Raw genomic sequence first — 19,737 nt, forward strand, 5'->3', positions numbered from 1 at the left:
TGAAGACATTCTGAGATCCTGACAACACTAGCACACACACACTGGCTCTGGTTCTCTCCAGGTCATACCTACCACATCGCTCAGTGAGAACTGTGCTCCCTGAGCCACGATGTCTCCATTGATGGCCACCATGGCACAGCCATCGTAGTAAACACGGTCTCCATCGCAGCCCCTCTGGTTGGCATACAGATAGATACCTCCACTCTGGAAAGTGTAAGCAGTACAGCTTTTAGTCATCAGTTGCATCCTCAAAACAGAGAATGTGCTGAGAACCCAGGTTTCTGCATCCTGTTCTTGTGGAACAATACTGCCCTCTGGTGATCTCTGCATTGCATTGCCTGTGTAGGTACTGTAAAGGTGGTTGACACATTAAAACAAAGACCTACATTAAGTGTGGCGAAAGGTGCTGATAGAGCTGAATGACTTCAGGTAAATGTGTAACTGCTCATTTTCTGATCAGTATTGCAGTTTGGACGTTTTCCAATACTTGTAAATGAAACTCTAGAGCTGTAATGAGGGGCGAGGGGAAAGCTGACGAGAGAAGGCTAAGCGTTTCCTAGGATATTGGTCCCTACAATATCGTGCACAACATACAGAGACTATCGGCAGACACTGAAATTAACCAATGTTCCCTGAACGTCTCATATGCAGGACACTGCTACGCTACAGGACTGCAGGGAGGCAGGCGCTGAGAGAGCAGAAGTTATGTTGTGTGGGTATGTCAAATATTATCCTTCTCTATCCTGAGGATCACCCACTGCTGTCAGCCTGTATTTGTCTTCTACATAATCTTCTATATTTTTACTATGCATGATAACAAAGGCTCCATTTGTCAATGTGAACCAAGGAGCCGATGTGTGTGGCCCCTGGTTAAAGTATACCTTGGTTGTGGCTGACTTGATCAGGTTGACTCTTTGGTCGGCTTTGCGCAGCTCGTGGTGGCTGGCAGACGCATTGGTAAAGATTTCAACTCCATCCAGACCCATCTGAATATGGGGACTGAGAGAAAGGAAAACAGGTGAATTCACCAGGATTGATAAAGACAGTCCACAGAAAACTACAACACCCATGCAATCCTCATGCAATCCTCTGTTACCTCACCTTCTAGGGTTCCACAGCTCTGCACACATCTCAGTTCCTATGCAGGTGTCCTTTGTGGACAGCACGCAGTCACCGAATGGGACTGTGTCCTGCAAGATACAAGCATTCACCCTGTTTGCTAATGTTTGCTGTGCAGAACAGATTGCCTAGTCCCTGTTTTACTGATCAGAGTTAGCTAAACACAGATGATGATGGGTGTTTCCTACCTGCCCTGTTACCTCCTGGATCATTCTGGGCAGGAAATACTCTTCCACACACCTTAAAGAAAAAACAAACAGATTAAATTGGCATCAAATGCCTCTTTGAAAATATAGCTTAAAGGTGAAAAGGAACAGTTTCCCTACAATGATGGGGAATCTGTTCTAGCCCCTACAAAAGTAATGTATATATATATATATATATATATATATATATATATATATATATATATATATATACACATGTATTGTAGTTATTTAACTGTCAATATAGGAAATGAGACATTGTGGTTTGAGTAGAAGTTAGTATCAGATAATGCTGGTGTTACGGCCACAGCCTCTACTCCGCTGTAGTGGCTCGCGCTGAGACCCGCAACATGAAGAATACACGCAACAACCAGTGCTTAGCAGAGGTGTGGACTCGAGTCACATGACTTGGACTCGAGTCAGACTCGAGTTACCAATTTGATGACTTTGGACTCGACTTGACAAAATCACAAAACACTTGCGACTCGACTTGGACTTGAACACCAATGACTCAGGACTTGACTTGGACTTGAGCCTTCTGACTTGAGGTGACTTGATAATTTAATTCAGGGGTCTCCAACACGCCGATCGTGAGATGCCGCTTGAAGAGCAGACTCCCGTCGGGGAGAGCAGAATCTTCAGCCGCTGCAACTCTTGCTGAGAATCCATGCAGGCAGGGGCGGGACTTTATTTTGCTTAGCCATGCGGCCAATCATATGCGAGGGCACACTAGGATCATACCATTATGTGAAAGAAGGGTGGGGGGCAGACGCTCCAAAGACAGCAGGTGTAGTGGTACAGGCCAGCTACACAGAGCGACGGGGAGACGGGGAGCCGGATTTAAATGCAAGCGCGTCGGAAAAAGTCAAGAAATTTGCGAAAACCGAAAAAAGAAGCAGCATCTGGCTGCATGTCAATGATATTGGAGAAAGCAAAGCTGGGTGCAGGATTTGTAAAATGAAAATAACCTTCAGAGCAGGGTTTTTTTTTTTGGTAACCACTCAGGATTTAATGCCAGAGGTGGAAGAAGTTCAGATCTTGTACTTGAGTAACAGTACCAGAGTGTAGGAATACTCGGTTACAATAAAAAGTCCTGCATTCAAAATGTTACAAGTAAAAGTACAAAAGTATTAGCATCAAAATATACTTAAAGTACCACCTGCAGAGGGATCTAGATTCAGGTGTTCTTTTCCCCATAGAGACGCCTCGCTGCACATTATCCCTTGCATAAAGATAGATTGTGGGTCCCTTATAACATGTTCTACACAGTGGAAATAAACATTCTGGTCACCTCAACATCAGGGATCTTGTACATTAAACTCAAATGTAATCAAACCGTCACGGTACCTTACTGATCCCTCTTACAATAGAAGAAAAACACGTTACTTTACCAGCAGAGAGAAAATTGATTATTAAATGATTAATGTGACTAATAAAGAGCAGTTTGATTATTAAGTATTATTCTGTTGATCGATGTCATTACATTTGTTGAAAAGCACATAAGGACTTGTTTAACCTGTTAAGCCCTGAGCCTGTTTTTCAGGTCTCAGGCTCGAAAATGACATTCCCAGAACAAATGACCATATCTTCCCTTCTAAAAGGGTTAAATTAATAATCTTTGTTCTCAAAGTAATGATAAACCTGTGAGTTGGATGTAGAAATGTCAGAATCAATATAAATGTTTTTTATTTTAAAGAAAATTCAGATTTTACATAGTAAAAAACTGTAAATTATAGTGTCCGTCCAAAAATTATTTTTTACAGATAGTGAAAACTACCCTTGGATGATGGGTTAGTAGACTAAAAGCTTTAGGAATCCAAAGTACAACATATAATAAGTACCCTGTATCAAGATTGATGCAAAACAAGTGAAATTTGACCTTTTTAGAGAGATTTAGCCAAAAACCCACACCTCTGGGGTCATTTGGGTGGATTTGACCTATCTCTGGCCCCCCTTGGTCGATTTGGTTGGTTGACACACCCTTGTGACCGTTAGAGCCAATAGAATCGAAGGGGGAGGCCCACTCACACACTCGTTGTAAATAGAAAAGGTGGGGGCTACGCGTCTAGAACTGAAACTGGATTTGCAGATTTTCTCCTTCTGGAGTTTGGAAACTAAAAATCTGTTTTATTGCTTATGGATTATCAGAAATAATTTCAAAGAAGGCACAGATACATAGGATGAACCTATGGATTAACTGCAGTATCGTTTTTGTATCGTTTGAATGCCATTGAAGACCAGTTTTGACCAAGGTAAGCCATATTGGCGTTTTTAGCTACTTAGCTCCACATGTTGTGATGTACGCTTTCGTTTATAGCGTCGCGAATGTTTATCACTGAGTGTTGAGGTGGGCACCGGTAGATTCAGTGTCTCCAGGACACCAAAAACCAGTGGTTGGTTTTGCATCTAGGATAAGTAATAAGGGAGTTGTGAGTTTAAGTGCCTTTGTAGGTTACGTTTTTTCGTCGAGGCTAATTCAGAGGCTGAGTGCTAGCATTGTGGGTTTTTTTTGAAAAAAAAAATTAAAAAGATCAGTTAGCTGAGTTTCTTCCCGTTACATGGATATAACACATTCATAGTTTTATTCAATATTAAGATTCCTTAAACGTTGTTTCCTGCAAATGACGCGTTTATCCGCCCGGTACCGGGCGGAAGGTGCGTAACAGGTTAAGACTCGTTTTGTCAAAGTTTAGGACTTGGACTTGACTTGAACTTTCCCATCCTGACTTGAGACTTGACTTGGACTTGAGCACAAAGACTTGAGACTTGACTCGGACTTGAGCGCAAAGACTTGAGACTTGACTCGGACTTGCAAAACAATGACTTGGTCCCACCTCTGGTGCTTAGTAACCAAAATGTATTATTATTGAACCGTTTTGTTTATAAAAGGCCAAACGAGAAAGGCAGAAGGTCTGGCCAAAAGAAACAAAAGGAAGGAGGGAGCCCGAGCCAGCCACACCAGGGGCCGTAGGACCCAGAGCTTCCCCCCCCTAACCAAAAGACAAGCGTAAACCCTATGGGAACAAAATAAAGCCGTGAAAACTGGACTACCAGGTCCTCCAGGCTAAACATAAAGAAAACTACAGCACACACAATATAGCTTAAACCCCCACTACAACAAAGGGGTCTTTAAAGGAGAGTGTCTCCCGGCGTCAGGAAAGGCGAGACATCCTTCTCCTCCAGCTTCTCTTTATATCTCCACGACTGAGTGGAATTTGGAACACCTGGGCAGAGGCGGAGTCAAGGGCAGTCCAGGTTCACCTACAGCTTTTCATGGACTTTCAGTTTTGTTTAGAAGAGCATTTGAACACATCAATATTTTAGATCAAATAAAGTATATCTAATCTTGTAATTCAATAATATATAGTCTTTATATATTAAATAACTATGGCCAAACTAAGACTTAGTTATTTAAAAAACTAAAGTTAAAATCTTGTTTTTAATGCCCCAAGAGCAATAAAAACACTTGGTAAAAAAATCCTGAGTGAGGCTTTCATGAATTGCATTTAGCTGACGCTTTTATCCAAAGCGACTTAATATTTAATAAATGATAAATGATTATTCATAATAAATATGACTGATGTGTGATTATTATTCATGCTATATACTGATATAGGGCTAAGTAAGCAATCAATCCTGCAAATTAACCCTTAGTTGTTCAATATATTTATTCAGACAATGTGAGTAGAAATACAGAAATTCTGCTCCCACCTAAGGCCAACGTTGCAATATTACAACATTTCCCTAAAAACTTACCAAAACGTAAACATTTTTAAAACTCTTTCATTTCTGCTCCAGAGGCTATACAACAACATCTGAAAGGTCAAAAAAACAATGTCAATTTCACTTTCCACTATGTACAGGTATCTTGGGTCAGTCTTGTCTTCCAAAAATCAGGAAGTAAAGTCAAGATGTGAACTCAACACGTAGTCACTCAGAGGGGGGTACTAATTCTTTTCAAATGCATATAGGCAATGCAACCCATTTACATGTACTGTAGGCTCTTTCAGTCAAGAATTTGAATTTGAATGGGATGGGGAGATGCTCTGCCAACACTGACCCAATCTTCTGCTCCTTACAGCCCACTGCCTGTGTTTTAACATGTTCTTTTTTTTTTTTTTTTTTAATATTTTTATTGCAGAAATGTGTTGTACCAACCGCATTGACATATCAAATCAATCATATTTTCCATTTTCAGTAACAACAAAACAGCGGATTCAGAACATACTAGTACAATTAGGCTGTTGGCGGTTTTAAAACACATCCATGGGCGAGATAACAAGAAATGCAATATTCATGCCAGAAACAAGAGGGCAGTCCAAGAGGAAAAATAAAAAATGTACATAGCAAATTGAAAAAAAAACAAAAAAAAAACAAGATAAAAGTTGCAGGATTAACATTATTGATCATTCATCCCACACCTTCATCCTCACCCAGACCTCTTAAGTGTCTCATCACTGGAGCCCAGGCCTTATCAAACACTCTCCCCCTTCCTGCATTCTTGAATCTAAGTTTCTCCAGGTAGAGGATCTCACCCAACTCTCTCAGCCACATCTCGAATGTAGGCACAGTATCAGACTTCCATAACCTCAAAATAAGTTTTTTAGCCAAAACAGTACCCAAAAACACCGGCCATTTGTCACTGCCATAGTTCAGATCAGTGTCACTCGTGGACCCCAGAATGGCCACAAGGGGATCAGGCTTCAATTGCTTGTCAAATGCTTTTGAATAAAAATCAAATACAGAAGTCCAGAATGAGTGGAGGTTGGGGCATGTCCAGAATTGGTGTGTAAGGGTGCCAGCTTGATTTTTACATTTGTTACATAATGCTGATACGCTGGAATACATCTTGTTTACTTTAACTTTTGAGTAGTACAACCTATGTAGAACTTTAAATTGTATCAGATTTAATCTAACATTTACTGAGCACCGAATATTGAATATTGAATATTCCTAAGACATGTTTCCCAAAATTCCTCAGTGATCGGCATACCAAATTCTGTCTCCCACTCAGTTCTATACTTTTCTGTGCTGACTACTTCCTGACTAAGAAGTGTCTGGTATAGGGTTGACACTGCTCCTCTACATCCTGGTCTAACATTAATTATCTCTTCAAGTGCCCGATGCTGTGGTATATCTGCAAATGTAACTACATGAGACCTCATAAAGCTCCGGATCTGTAGATATCGAAAAAAGTGTGAGGCTGGGAGATTTAACATGTTCTTTTGTTTTGTTTTATTTGTTTTGTTTTAATGTTCTGTATTTTAAATTGTTTTATTTAAGTATCCCAGTAATGTATGTTGCATGTTTTAAATGTATTGTATTTACTTGTTTAAAATTAAATGTGTTTCAGATTGACTTTTAAAATCTGTCCGGGAATAACTACAGATGAAAAATAGCCTCAGTCTTCCAAAAAGTTTGTGACAAGATGTGAAGTCAACAGGTATTCACTCAGAGGGGGGTAGGTACTAAATGCCACCCATTTACATGTAGGCAAACAAAGTCAAAAATCAACATACAGTAGGGGGGTGGGGGATGGTGAACGGTATGGTCAATGTTTGTAAACACAATCCCCAGGATGTGTCCTAATCAAACCAAAATAGAAAATGCAGATATTACACTCATAAAAGAAATGGTAGACATATCAGTAGCCTACTCTTAGTGCCAAGTTGTCTCAGACAATCTGCATTTCCTAATGTGGGACAGTTCTGTGCAAAATGTGGGACACTGAAAAGTCTATGTTAAAAAGCCTCAGTCACCTTAATTCATGTAATAAAAACATCTCAGGCCAGTAACACTGAAAGCAAAATGTGCAATACCATGTTCAGCTAAGTTACTATTTATAATGTTATTGTTGTTACAACAATTGTTTTTCTTTATATTGAAGTTAAATGCATCAATCTGGTGCACTTTGAGGTCAAAATTAAGAGATTTATGGATACCGCTGGAAAAAGCTTCAGTACATATGCCGAGCCTGTACGTAGCGCTGTAACTTCCTCCACAAAACCAGCCTTCTGTTTATTCAACGTGGTGGGGGCCGAGGGAACCGGGCAGAGTTTTTCGCCGGTCAACGTGTGTTAAAGTTTAAATCCTTATTGAGCTTTAAAACAAATGAATAACGACTATATATAATAATAAAATAAACACCGGCTGTTGTTATGCCTGCTGTAACGTTAAATTACTCCGTTCTCCGCTTGTAATTATGCCGTTACAAGCTTCATAGTTGTATTTATCATCTAAATTTGCCAAAAAAAGTTTAATATTCTGAAAGCCAAGACTTTGTTTATTTGAAATCAGATGAAAACAAACTGTAACGGACCCTGCCGTGTTATCTATGATTACTATATGCCTTACTGTACATTAATAATTTCAGCCGGAGGGAGGGGGGCAGTGCTGCGGAAGAGCAGATTGCGAGTGAGAGGTGCCTGTCATTTTCCCTTTACAAGCTTCACAAATGTATTTATCGTGTGATTTTGGAAATAAAAGTTTCATATTCTGAAAGCCAAGACTTTGTTTATTTAAAATCAAACAAAATACCCGAACCCCGAAAAAATGTTTTTTTACGCAAATCCACGTTTATTTTGAAATGAGCCGTTGCGACTTCCGACTGATTTCGATAGAGCGGGTCACATATATTATATAGTGTGACGACCCCTGCCTTGTTGTCTCCTGTGGTGTGCATGGCCCTTTAATGTTTCTCCTCTGCTTGTGACGCCCTGATTGGGGACACCTGACGCCCTGATTAAGGACACCTGACGGCTGGCGGAGGATAAAGAGGCCGGAGGCAGAGTCTCGATCTCTCTCTCCCACAGAGGACCTGACCGCGGAGCAGCCACGTCGCTTAGCCTTTTTGCCTTTCCTTTGGGTTAGTTTTTTTTGGTTTACGTTAAACTTTTGTTAATAAATATATTTTTCATATATGTTCTCGTCCTTCCCACGCTTTTTGTTATGGCCAAGAGCCAGGCCATGACAGATGGGGGCTCGTCCACTTCTTTTATCTGTGATACAGCAACGGATAGGTAAGATTTGTGTTGGGAGTTGGTGCGCGGGTATAAACTTTGTTGGGAGCGCGTTTGCAGTGCGGCCGGTTTCTTTGTTTCGGCTCGTTGTGGGTAGGACATTAGATTTCAGATTGTTGTTTGGGGACATATTTGATTACTTTGTGAGGCTTTGATTTGTTTGGTATTATATTTCGGGAGAGTGGTTGCTAGTTGTTCTTAGCTGTGGTCAGCTGTTTGTTTTGTTGTTTTTTCTCCTTTTTCTCTCGTCGGGGTTTGTTGGTGCGTTGCAGGTGGAGCAGTGCGGAGCGGTGCGGAGTTTTCCCTGGCAGGTTAAGCGGCGGTTCCCTTGGGATTGTTGAGCTGGGTGTGTAGTGTTGCGGAGAAAGTGGTTGAAGCTTCGGCTTGGGAGCATGGCCGTGGTCACAGTAGTGTTGCTAGCTTGCTAGTCGCTTTGCTGGGCCAGCGGTCTCCGGTGCATAAATACCCACCACAAGTAACTGCATGAAGACTAGGGAGGAGATTAGTCAGTGGGATGGTGAGTTAGTGGGGAAACTCCAATCAGAACATTAGTGTTGTTCCACTTTGGACGCATCACGCATAATAAGCGGTGGTGTCTGTCCGGTTTGTTTTTGTGTTGTTTTTTTTTTGTTTTTTTTCCTCATCTCTCGGTTTAAAGGTCCGGTGTTGTGTTCCGGTGAGGGGTCGTTGGAAGTTAATATGGCTGACGTAGAGGCATTTATTGAAGCTCCGTCTCAGGAGTTGCTTGGCACTTTTTCAAGAGAGCAGCTGCTCTTAATTGCTGAGCATTTCGCTGTGTCTATTGTCGGGGATAGAAGGGTGAAAGACAACATAAAAGACTATAGTGTCGACGTTAAGGGAGACGGGAGTTTTTGCTGCAAAGGAAGAGGGGGTTTTGTTTTACCCTGCTTGTGACGCCCTGATTGGGGACACCTGACGCCCTGATTAAGGACACCTGACGGCTGGCGGAGGATAAAGAGGCCGGAGGCAGAGTCTCGATCTCTCTCTCCCGCAGAGGACCTGACCGCGGAGCAGCCACATCGCTTAGCCTTTTTGCCTTTCCTTTGTGTTAGTTTTTTTTGGTTTACGTTAAACTTTTGTTAATAAATATATTTTTCATATATGTTCTCGTCCTTCCCACGCTTTTTGTTATGGCCAAGAGCCAGGCCATGACAATAGTGTATTGTATTATTAAGTAATATCATACATTAACCCCATTATAGCAGATGCCACATTGAATGGATGAACACATGTATGCATCAATAATTACAACAGAGTATTTCTAAATACAAGCTGTAAAAATACTTATATGTATTTAATACTAATAACATAATGATTAATTTCAGATGATAAGACTTTTCAGTGTCTGTCTCATGCAGCAGCTGATCCCGGCCGACAGTAAAAATAAACATTTATAACTAGTTTAGGTTGTTTGAGAGGTAATTGAAATAGCTAAGGGTGATGATCTGACTTGAAGTGTGTGTTTTGCTCCTCCCGCTGCATCACAGCTGTGTATATCACCATTCTTTAATTAAATGTTTGATAAGACATTGAGCGCTTACTCGGTAAATAACAAACATACCTAAAAAACATAGCCTACCAAAGATATTAATATATAGGCTACTGGAGCTTAAATTAAGAAATATGTAGCCTATAATGTGATCAATAATGATTTTAAACAAACTACGTATAACTACCACATTATAACTGAGTGAATGTAAAACTTAAGGATACAGTTATGAAGACATATCTGACCGTTAAATACATTATTAAAATATCCATTTCCACTGGGTGACTAATTTCGATTGATGTTGACACCATCTCACAACACTCCAAAAATAACATGACTTTCTGAAGCACAATTTAAAATGTATGCCGTTTAAAATCTCAAATTAGATCTATTGTCCATCTATATTTTGATTATTGTTTAATGGGAACTGTCCATAATCAAAGAGTCATTCCACTTCAGACTGAGAAAGTCAGTCAGCGAATATCAGGACATTCTGATGTAACATTTCAAGATAAAAGACCTTTGAAATGTCATATATGAGCTATCGTCCCGCTGTTTTTAGATAACAATGAACTACTGGGTGTTGATTTATTCTATTGGCTTCATATCCAGGGTTGGGTTGTAACGGAATACATGTAACGGCGTTACGTAATCAGAATACAAAAATCAAGTAACTGTATTCAGCTCGCGTTACATTTGAAAAACGAGTAATCTGATTACAGTTACTTCTATAAAACAGCTGTGGGCAGCAGATACTGTGAGTGTCACGGACATGAATTCATAGATCAAGGCAGACTGGTGCACACACTCTCCTGTTTTCCCAATCCGGTGCTTAAACAAATATAGCTCTACACCCCTGGCCGAAATGTCCTTAAAATGAAGTCCGAGTTCGACATTTTAATTCATGTCCTGCCAACACTGGCAGGACAGAAGGCGACACGCCCGTTCTAAGCCGTGTCCCTCACTCCTCACATCCCAAGCTGCATCCCCAAAAAGTGTATTATGTTGTTACATCGTTTCAGATGTTATGTTTCAGTTCTTGATAAACCATTAAAACAGTAAAAACACGTTCAGTTTCCTTTTGCTTTTTGTGTCTCCTGTTCACCAAAACATACCCATCTGTGATGGATAAAGAAAGTAATCCAAAAGTAATCTAAAAGTAATCTGATTACGTTACTTTTTTAAGACACGTAACTGTAACTGTATTCGGATTACTTTCAGAGCCATGTATTCAGTAATCAGTAACTGATTACATTTACAAAGTAACCCTCCCAACCCTGTTCATATCGCAATATATTCCAGAAGTCTGAAATGCAAAATGTTAGAAATAAAAATCAATGTTTAATAGCATTATTTAGTCTAAAACATACCGTCAGTTTAAAAGCTGTTTTATTGTGAAAAACCCGGAAGTTCTCATAAAATCTCAATGCCAAGCTTTTATTCTGAAAATCCTTCATATCCGGTTAGTATTTAGCATGTGGCTAATATTACGTTTTCTGAATGTGAAGTGAAAATGACACGGAATGTTGCACACCAAAACCTACTGACTTTAACATTACATCTATAGACGTCGAGATATTATTACTGATGAATATTAAATGAAGGTACAGTTGATCGTAAAGTGTTTTCACATACGTGGGTAGCTATGACGTCAGAAGGAGTTACCGTAAATGAGAACTGCCGTAAAAGTGTTTCTAGGATTTCTAAACAAACTATTACAGCTGTTATAAAGCATTACATAAAAAGTCATGAAAGAGATAAGGAGGAGAAAAGGTTTAAGGAAGTAAGCAATGAATACAAAATGTCGAAATCCTCTGTTTCACGCGATGTCGAACATTGAAGACAGAGGACGGCGGTCCCCCAATCTACACAGCGGGAGAGAACGAGAAGAGCATAAAGCAGATCGGAGGAGACATCACGATCTCTCTACTTCGCTGCAGCCTCCCGAGGGACAACACCGGCTTTTGTCTCTTCCTTACCTATGCTTGTTCTATAACGACGTTACTTAATTAAAGTATCCATTTAAACCTTTTCAGAGACTCCATTAGTCTCATCATTTTAAGTTTCTTTCCTGGGAGCGAGAAGATCACAGTTCATCAATAAAAACATTTCCCACATTAGGGCAATTCACCGATACTTAACCCCAAATAAAAGAACCCAATAAAAACAGTTGTTAAATAATAGTGAAGTCACGTTGTAATAACAATAACTCATCTCTCGGTTTGAGTGTTCTTTTTCTGCTTTGCCAAAAGCCACTGTGTCAAGTGTCTAGTGACTATTTCTCTTAGCGGATGCATGTCAATTTAAATCAATACAACTATTTTTTAAATCAATAAAAACATTTTCTAAATCCATAAAAGCATTTCAATTAAGATTGGGAGTCATGTCGTTACTTTGTTGAGAATGTGGCCATGTAATAAGCGGGATAATTTGCAGCGACTTGGTCATTGTGGGGAAAAATAACACCCAGGGATCCTGATCGTTTTACTGAAGTTGAATACAGAATATTCATATTTGTCAGTGATTTCATGTCAATTCGGCGAACATAAACATAAATGATCGTGGTGAAGATGATGATTAAATTAGGATTAAAAATCGAGAGCCGGCTGCATTTCCTCTCATTCGTTTTTTTCGACTAAACAACATTATTTTGTTAAATAACAACATGGTGATGTTTTGTAAATGATTACATGTCTTATTTAGCACAGACTATGATCCTATCCGTGACATATGGATCTTAACAAAGATCCGCTATACAGTAGTACCAGACATACTGTACATCCAGCTTACTGTATCGAAGTTGATTTCACATGAGCTCCAGTGTGGAACCCCACTGCACCCCCTGGTGGATCAATGATCCATTGCAGCTGGCTTCACAATAATTAAATGTATTAATCACGGGGGCGGTCTCAAGTCAGACTGGGGACAGGCTCTTCATCACTGGCCTTTCACGGGCCGTTCACGGGCCGTGCACGGGCCGACCACGACCCTCGCGTTTCAAACTGTCCTAAATAAGCTGCTACATCTGTATATATAAATGGACGTAGTGTCCATGACGTCACCCATCGGATTCTGCAGAGTTGCCGAGAAGCCTAAAGTAGGCCGTGTCGGCCACTAACGGCTCGACAGTGACGTCAGAGTCTAACCCCTAGATTCCACCGGGTCCGTCTGCGGCGCGTTACGGGCGCGTTACGGCTGCGGCGCGGTGCTCACGGCGATCGCGGCCACTCTAGTCAATGGGTGCTATTCCACCACGCGCTGCGCGTTACGGCTCAGAAGCGTCCCAGACGCGTCCCAGAAGCGTCTCGGCGCAGGGCTCCTCTAAAATTAGGATGAATCCTATTTTTGACGCGGCGCAGCCGTAATGTAAGGTCGGGCAGGCAGGAAGTGGAACGTTCAGAGCTATATATAGACCTATATATACACACACACACAAACTCATTTTGCAGACCCTATCCCTCCGTAGTCTTTCAAGTAGGAGGAGAAATGCTAGCGTTCTCCTCCGGTTTACAGGCACTGTGTAAATTATATATATAGAATAATTATGATGATGAATGCATTTTTTTACCACTAAAATACAGCAACACATCTTTGATTCATGTCGTTTATAACTGGAATATTACAGTTATTATTAACTTTGTCTGTACAAAGTAGCCTGTCCAGGAAATATGCCCAAATCAACAAAAACTGCGAGCCGGCAGGCAAGACGCTCCGCTTCTGAAATGCTTCTGAAACGCGCCTGGTAGGGTATGACGCCGGAGGAGGTAAGGACCAAAACCATGGCGCAGCCGTAGCGCGGCGCAGACGGACCCGGTGGAATCTAGGGGTAACTCCCTCCTGCTCCAGCCTGATCCGAATAAGGGCAAAGAGGCAGAGCCGAGGCGGGACCTCCTACCACAGAGCTGGAAGTTCCAGAGCTAGCTGAGGCTACCAAGCTAAGCTAACATGCTCAGCAGTGCGGCTCTGTGATGCTAGCCGGCTAACCTACATCTGTTGGTCCCGGTCTGCACGTTTTACGTTGCTTAAAGGGGACCTATCATGCAAAATGCACTTTTGTACGTCTTTTATACATGAATACGTGTCCCCGGTGTTCCAGGGAACTCACCAAGTGTCAGAAAACACAACCCTCTCTATTTTCCTCCATACCCAAATCTCTAAAAAAGGGGCTGCAACGGATCTGATCAAAACTGATCCAGATTTGAACACTGTCCTGACGTCAGGACGGTGGCACTACGGCTATTGAGCCAACTCTCCACCTATCAGGGGAATGTGGGGTTGGGCCACGGCCGGCCATTGCCGCTCGAAAGCGCTGGAGACGCTGTAGTACATATGCCAGGCCTGTAAGTGGCGCTGTAGTCTGCCACAAAAGCAGCGAAGAAGACTTCCCGCCCATAGTTACCATGGTTACCCTTCTGTTTATTCTCCGCTGTGGCTTTTTTTCTCCCTCCCCGAGGCAAGCGTTTGCTCCCGCTGCAAACGCTTGCGGGGCACTGTAATTCTCTCCGGTTAGTCCACCAGCAGATGACAAACACCCACCTCTCCGCCTCTTCCAAGGAACCAGGGGACCGTGCGGCAGAGTTTCAGTTTCAGTTACTTTCGCCGGTCAAGATGTCCGTTAAAGTTTAAATCTTCCGGACAAAATTAGAAAAGTGCCGGTCAAAGGTCTTCTTTGTTATTTATTGAGCTTTAAAAACAAATGAATAACGACTCTATATTAAAACTGCGGTCACAGACGTGCACGCAGTTGTGGGCGGGCCTTCGCCTCCGAAGGGGAGTGTCGCCGGTCGTCCCGGCGTCCAGCGGTAGCGCGCGAGTCCGCCGAAATGAGCCGTTTGTCAAATGTTTGCGGCCCGGAGTCCCAGGTCCTCCGGCAGCGACCCGGAAACGGATGTGGGCGCGCCGCCTGGAAGGAAATGGAATTTCTGTAAAGGTTCGTCGAGGATCGATTATCGCCGAGGCTGTCTGGAGGAGCAGTAACCGTGATACGTGGTGCAGTGGGTTGTGCAGACTTTCTGGCCTTTACCGTTTATTTACTCAAGAAACGCATCTCCTCTGGATATTAGGCCATGTATATTTTTAATTCAACTGCTTTAATTGTGAGCCGACATTTACAGCGACAACAGCTGCTGAGGCCAGTGCAGAAAACAGAAGAGTGTGTATAATATATATCACTCAGTAATATAAGTAACAGGCCGACATTACACACTGTATTTGTATGCTTTAGTAGACATCTCCAAATAAACAGTTGATATTTTGCATGAAACCAAATAGTGTAAATGGTCAAAAATGGTATCTTCTCTGTTAGCTTACGACCGCCCCGATTGAGCTAGCAACTACTTCATTCCCAATTCAGCATGATGTTGGATATGGGCATAATTTGTCCTTGACTGGAATTTGTCCGATCATTTCCCTAAGAGCAGTGTGCAAAAATGTGCAGAAAATGCATGAAAAACGGCCATCTTTCCAAATTGCCATTTTTCTGGGGGGCGGGGCTAATGAAACGGCTTTTGAAAAATGTGTGCCATGATAATAGCAATGTGTATACAGCGTGTCATGAATATGGGGAAAACTATATGCGATGAGTGACTAACCCCTAACCCTAACCCTAAACCTAAACCTAACCCTAACCCTAATCCTCGTCAAAAATGGTACATTCTCTGTTAGCTAACGTCCGCCCCGATTGAGCTAGCAACTATTTTATTCGCCATTTAGCATGATGTTGGATATGGGCTGAACGTGTCCTGGACTGGAATTTTCCCGATCATTTCCCTAGGAGGTGTGAGCAAAAATGTGGTTAAAATGCATGAATAACGGCCACTTCTGAAAATGGCCGACTTTCTGGGGGGCGGGGCTAATGGAAGCCATTTGGAAATATGCCCGCAATTCCATGAGGAACGTCTGTGCCAACATTCGGGTAGTTGTGAGAAACTATATGTGAATACCGCACAATAGGGGGCGCTACTGAGCTGATTTCACAAAACGTACGATTTTATTGTACAGTCTGGAAAAGGTGGTGGGCGGTGACGTGTGTCCCAAGTTTCACGTCCGAAGCTCATTTTAGCGAATTTGTGCCATTGAAATCGTCGAACATGGCACATTCTCCGTTAGCTAACGAGCACCCCGTTTGAGCGGTCGACTATTCATTAGCAATTTAGCATCACATTGGATATGGGCTGAACTTGTGCTGGAATTGAATTTTTCCGATCATTTCCCTAGGAGGAGTTCGCAAAAATGCGCTTAAAACGCACATTTTCCAAAATGGCCGACTTTATGGGGGGAGGGGCTAATGGAAGCCATTTTGAAATATGTCCGCAATTCCATGAGGAAAGTCTGTGCCAACATTCGGGTAGTTGGGAGAAACTATATGTGAATACCGCACAATAGGGGGCGCTACTGAGCTGATTTCACAAAACGCACGATTTTATTGTACAGTCTGGAAAAGGTCGTGGGCGGTGACGTGTGTCCCAAGTTTCACGTCCGAAGCTCATTTTAGCGAATTTGTGCCATTGAAATCGTCGAACATGGCACATTCTCCGTTAGCTAACGAGCACCCCGTTTGAGCGGTCGACTATTCATTAGCAATTTAGCATCACATTGGATATGGGCTGAACTTGTGCTGGAATTGAATTTTTCCGATCATTTCCCTAGGAGGAGTTCGCAAAAATGCGCTTAAAACGCACATTTTCCAAAATGGCCGACTTTATGGGGGGAGGGGCTAATGGAAGCCATTTTGAAATATGTCCGCAATTCCATGAGGAAAGTCTGTGCCAACATTCGGGTAGTTGGGAGAAACTATATGTGAATACCGCACAATAGGGGGCGCTACTGAGCTGATTTCACAAAACGCACGATTTTATTGTACAGTCTGGAAAAGGTCGTGGGCGGTGACGTGTGTCCCAAGTTTCACGTCCGAAGCTCATTTTAGCGAATTTGTGCCATTTAAATCGTCGAACATGGCACATTCTCCGTTAGCTTACGAGCACCCTGTTTGAGCGGTCGACTATTCATTCGCAATTTAGCATCACATTGGATATGGGCTGAACTTGTGCTGGATTGGAATTTTTCCGATCATTTCCCTACGAGTAGTTTCCAAAAGCGCCTAAAACGCACATTTTCCAAAATGGCCGACTTTATGGGGGGAGGGGCTAATGGAAGCCATTTTGAAATATGTCGGCAATTCCATGAGGCATGTCTGTGCCAAGACTCGGGTCGCTCAGAGAAAGTATATGTGACTACCGCACAATAGGGGGCGCTACTGAGCCGTATTTGCAAAAACGCACAATGTTTTTGGACAGTCTGGAGGAGGCCGTGGTCTGTGACGTGTGTTCCGAGTTTAAAGGCCGTAACTATATTTTCCCGCTACCTATGGGTCGGTAAGTGTTTTTAACCCTTCGATTTCGACATAAAGCTGAATAGGTCACGCCCACTTCCGTCATTGGTTGCGCCCCTTTAAATCTCAGTTGATACTCATCCTGCCAGTATGTGTATGACAAAATATATTTATTTCGTCTATCGGATCTTCAGGTATAAATTTGTTGTGCTTTTGGCGCCCCCTATTGTCCAAAATGAACATGCTTTTTTGTGCCTATTCCCCAAGACAGACTGAACCTTTCCACCGAAATCTGTGATATTTGGATACATTGCGGATGAATTAGGAGCATTTATGTCTAAACCACAACTTTTTGCTAATACGTTGCGATTGATGTCGGGCACATTTTTCCACACGTCGTGCTCATGTTCTACGGTAGTGTGTCTGACCCTCCACTGATGCTGTACACTAAGTTTGGTGTTGAAAAGCAAAAAATTGAAATTGTAGTTAATATTTCACTGTTTTTCACATTATGCTAATTTGAAGAAAAAAAAAAAGTAGGCGGAGCTTAGGGATATGAGAGGATAATATGTAGGGCTGCTCCACCCGGATAAGTGTGCAAAATTTCAGGTCCATCCGAGTTACGCGGCGACTATGTACATTTTTCAAAAACTTATGTTTTCACAGGTGGCGCTAGCGAGCATGTCGGAAATTTTGCAACCATGGAATCCAGAATGTAACATTTTTCACCCGTCCTGGCGGCGTTGCCAAATGTCGCTACGTGAATAGTGTGGGAACCCCCTCAAAAACAGCTTTAAAGCGCAGAGCTATGAAGAATAAGAATAATACCCACACGGAAAACAATAGGTCTTCGCACACTTCGTGCTCAGGCCCTAATAATAAAACACGGAGGACGGAGATCTCTTTTTCTCCCCCTCTTCTGACAGCCCAGCAGCTGATCAGAGCACGGCTCACCTCTTCTGCAGGGGGGCGTGGTCAGCAGAATCAGACCCGTAGACAGCAAACAGCACATAGAGCGAAATGAGGCATGGCTAAAATTCATGATCTGTTTGGTATTTTGAAAACAGAAACGTATAAATATACCTTATATAGGTATGGCCCTACAATATATAATTTAAATATAGCATGATAGGTCCACTTTAAGGTAAGTTAACATGAAACTATTCAGCAAAACTTTCAATAATAATCTAAGGTATTGAGTTTTTGGGATAATACTTGCATACAAATCTTAAAATGCCTTCAGGTTTCTAAAATATATATCTTGTGGTAAATTCAACAGTGGATCCAGCAAAGATTAAAAATATGTGCATGATTTTAGTTATTGATTTTTTGCTGTTACTTAAAGTGGACCTATCATGCTATATTTGAAATATATATTGTAGGGCCATACCTATATAAAACATGTCTGAAGTTTTTTTTTCAAAATACCAAACAGATCACCCATTGTAGCCATGCCTCATACTGCTCAAACCCCTCTTTTGAAGCCCTGTTATGGCGCAGTTCCACTACAGCGCGGAGCTCGCTTTAAGCGTGCCGTGTCGTGCCGTGCACGTTTTTGGTTGCCTTTCCACTAGGCCTAGTTCTGGCCCGGCCCGGGGCCACTTTTTCACGTCTTTTCTGGCCCGAGAAAATTGTGGTTCTATCGAGGCCAACAAACAGGGCTGAGTCGGGCTGAGTATGCTAAACTAGAGAGAGGAGCGCTGGCAAGGGGGCTACAACTACAACAAGATGGACATATTTTACCGTGATTTAATTGTAATACACGTTTCAAAATGATGCCAAAGTAACAACATACTGATACCGGTTAGTAAAAACCATGAATGAATGCTTTGTCAAGTCTGCAGACAGACGGCAGGCGAAAAACCTTTTAAAATGCGTGTTTTTCTAGGTGGAGATTGGCTAAGCTAACGCAGTATATGCTCCGACCGTCCACACTCACAACAACGGCCTATACAGACATAAATAAAGCAGCGACTGTATTCACCATGACACAGGCAGTCTGTGGTGTGTACTTGTTTAACTTTTGTCGAGTTTCTGAACATATATAAGGAGCTGTGAGCTCTGAGTGCTAACAGCTAACGGCTGTGTTGTGTTTCTGGAGTTCTCATTGAAGATGACGTCACGGCTCCGCCTACACTGCGTTACTATAGTAACTACCCCAGTTCCTAAACTGTAATGGAAGCGCAGCATGAAGTGAGTCGGCCCTGTTAAGGCCAAGCCGTACCGAGCCGTACCGAGCGTGGCCGAGGCCGACCGTGTAGTGGAAATGTGCCATTAGAGAAACGCAAATTTCCCAATTTGGGATCAATAAAGTACTATCTTATCTCTCTCTTATCTTAGCTTGAAAAAAATAAACAAGAGGAGGCGAAGCTAATGCCTGATCAGAATTCTACCGGAGATTAAGTTAAATTTGGTTGTGATAAAACGCTTTAAGCCTTTGGGGATCCGCTATGTTGGCGTAATTGACACACACAAAGTTTGCTGCTGAATAAAAGTCAGAAACAAAATTTCCAGTTCGAGACAGTCCATTTATTTCCTTTTTCACTGGTTTCC

General features: G+C 42.1%; 1 protein-coding gene across 5 annotated transcripts in view; it reads right to left on the minus strand.

Moving 5' to 3' along the window:
• Nucleotides 1-19,737, minus strand: part of nadsyn1 (NAD synthetase 1) — an 86,797-nt gene that overhangs the window by 37,418 nt on the left and 29,642 nt on the right. For all 5 annotated transcript variants that reach the window (XM_034141000.1, XM_034141002.1, XM_034140998.1 and 2 more), the window contains exons 6-9: nucleotides 1,308-1,359; nucleotides 1,102-1,190; nucleotides 882-999; nucleotides 73-204 (exon numbers count right to left, since the gene is read on the minus strand). In XM_034141000.1, the coding sequence (XP_033996891.1) occupies nucleotides 73-204; nucleotides 882-999; nucleotides 1,102-1,190; nucleotides 1,308-1,359 (391 nt within the window). The remainder of the gene's footprint in view (nucleotides 1-72; nucleotides 205-881; nucleotides 1,000-1,101; nucleotides 1,191-1,307; nucleotides 1,360-19,737) is intronic.

This window comes from Trematomus bernacchii, unplaced genomic scaffold, assembly GCF_902827165.1.
Source record: "Trematomus bernacchii unplaced genomic scaffold, fTreBer1.1, whole genome shotgun sequence".
Taxonomy (NCBI): Eukaryota; Metazoa; Chordata; class Actinopteri; order Perciformes; family Nototheniidae; genus Trematomus; species Trematomus bernacchii.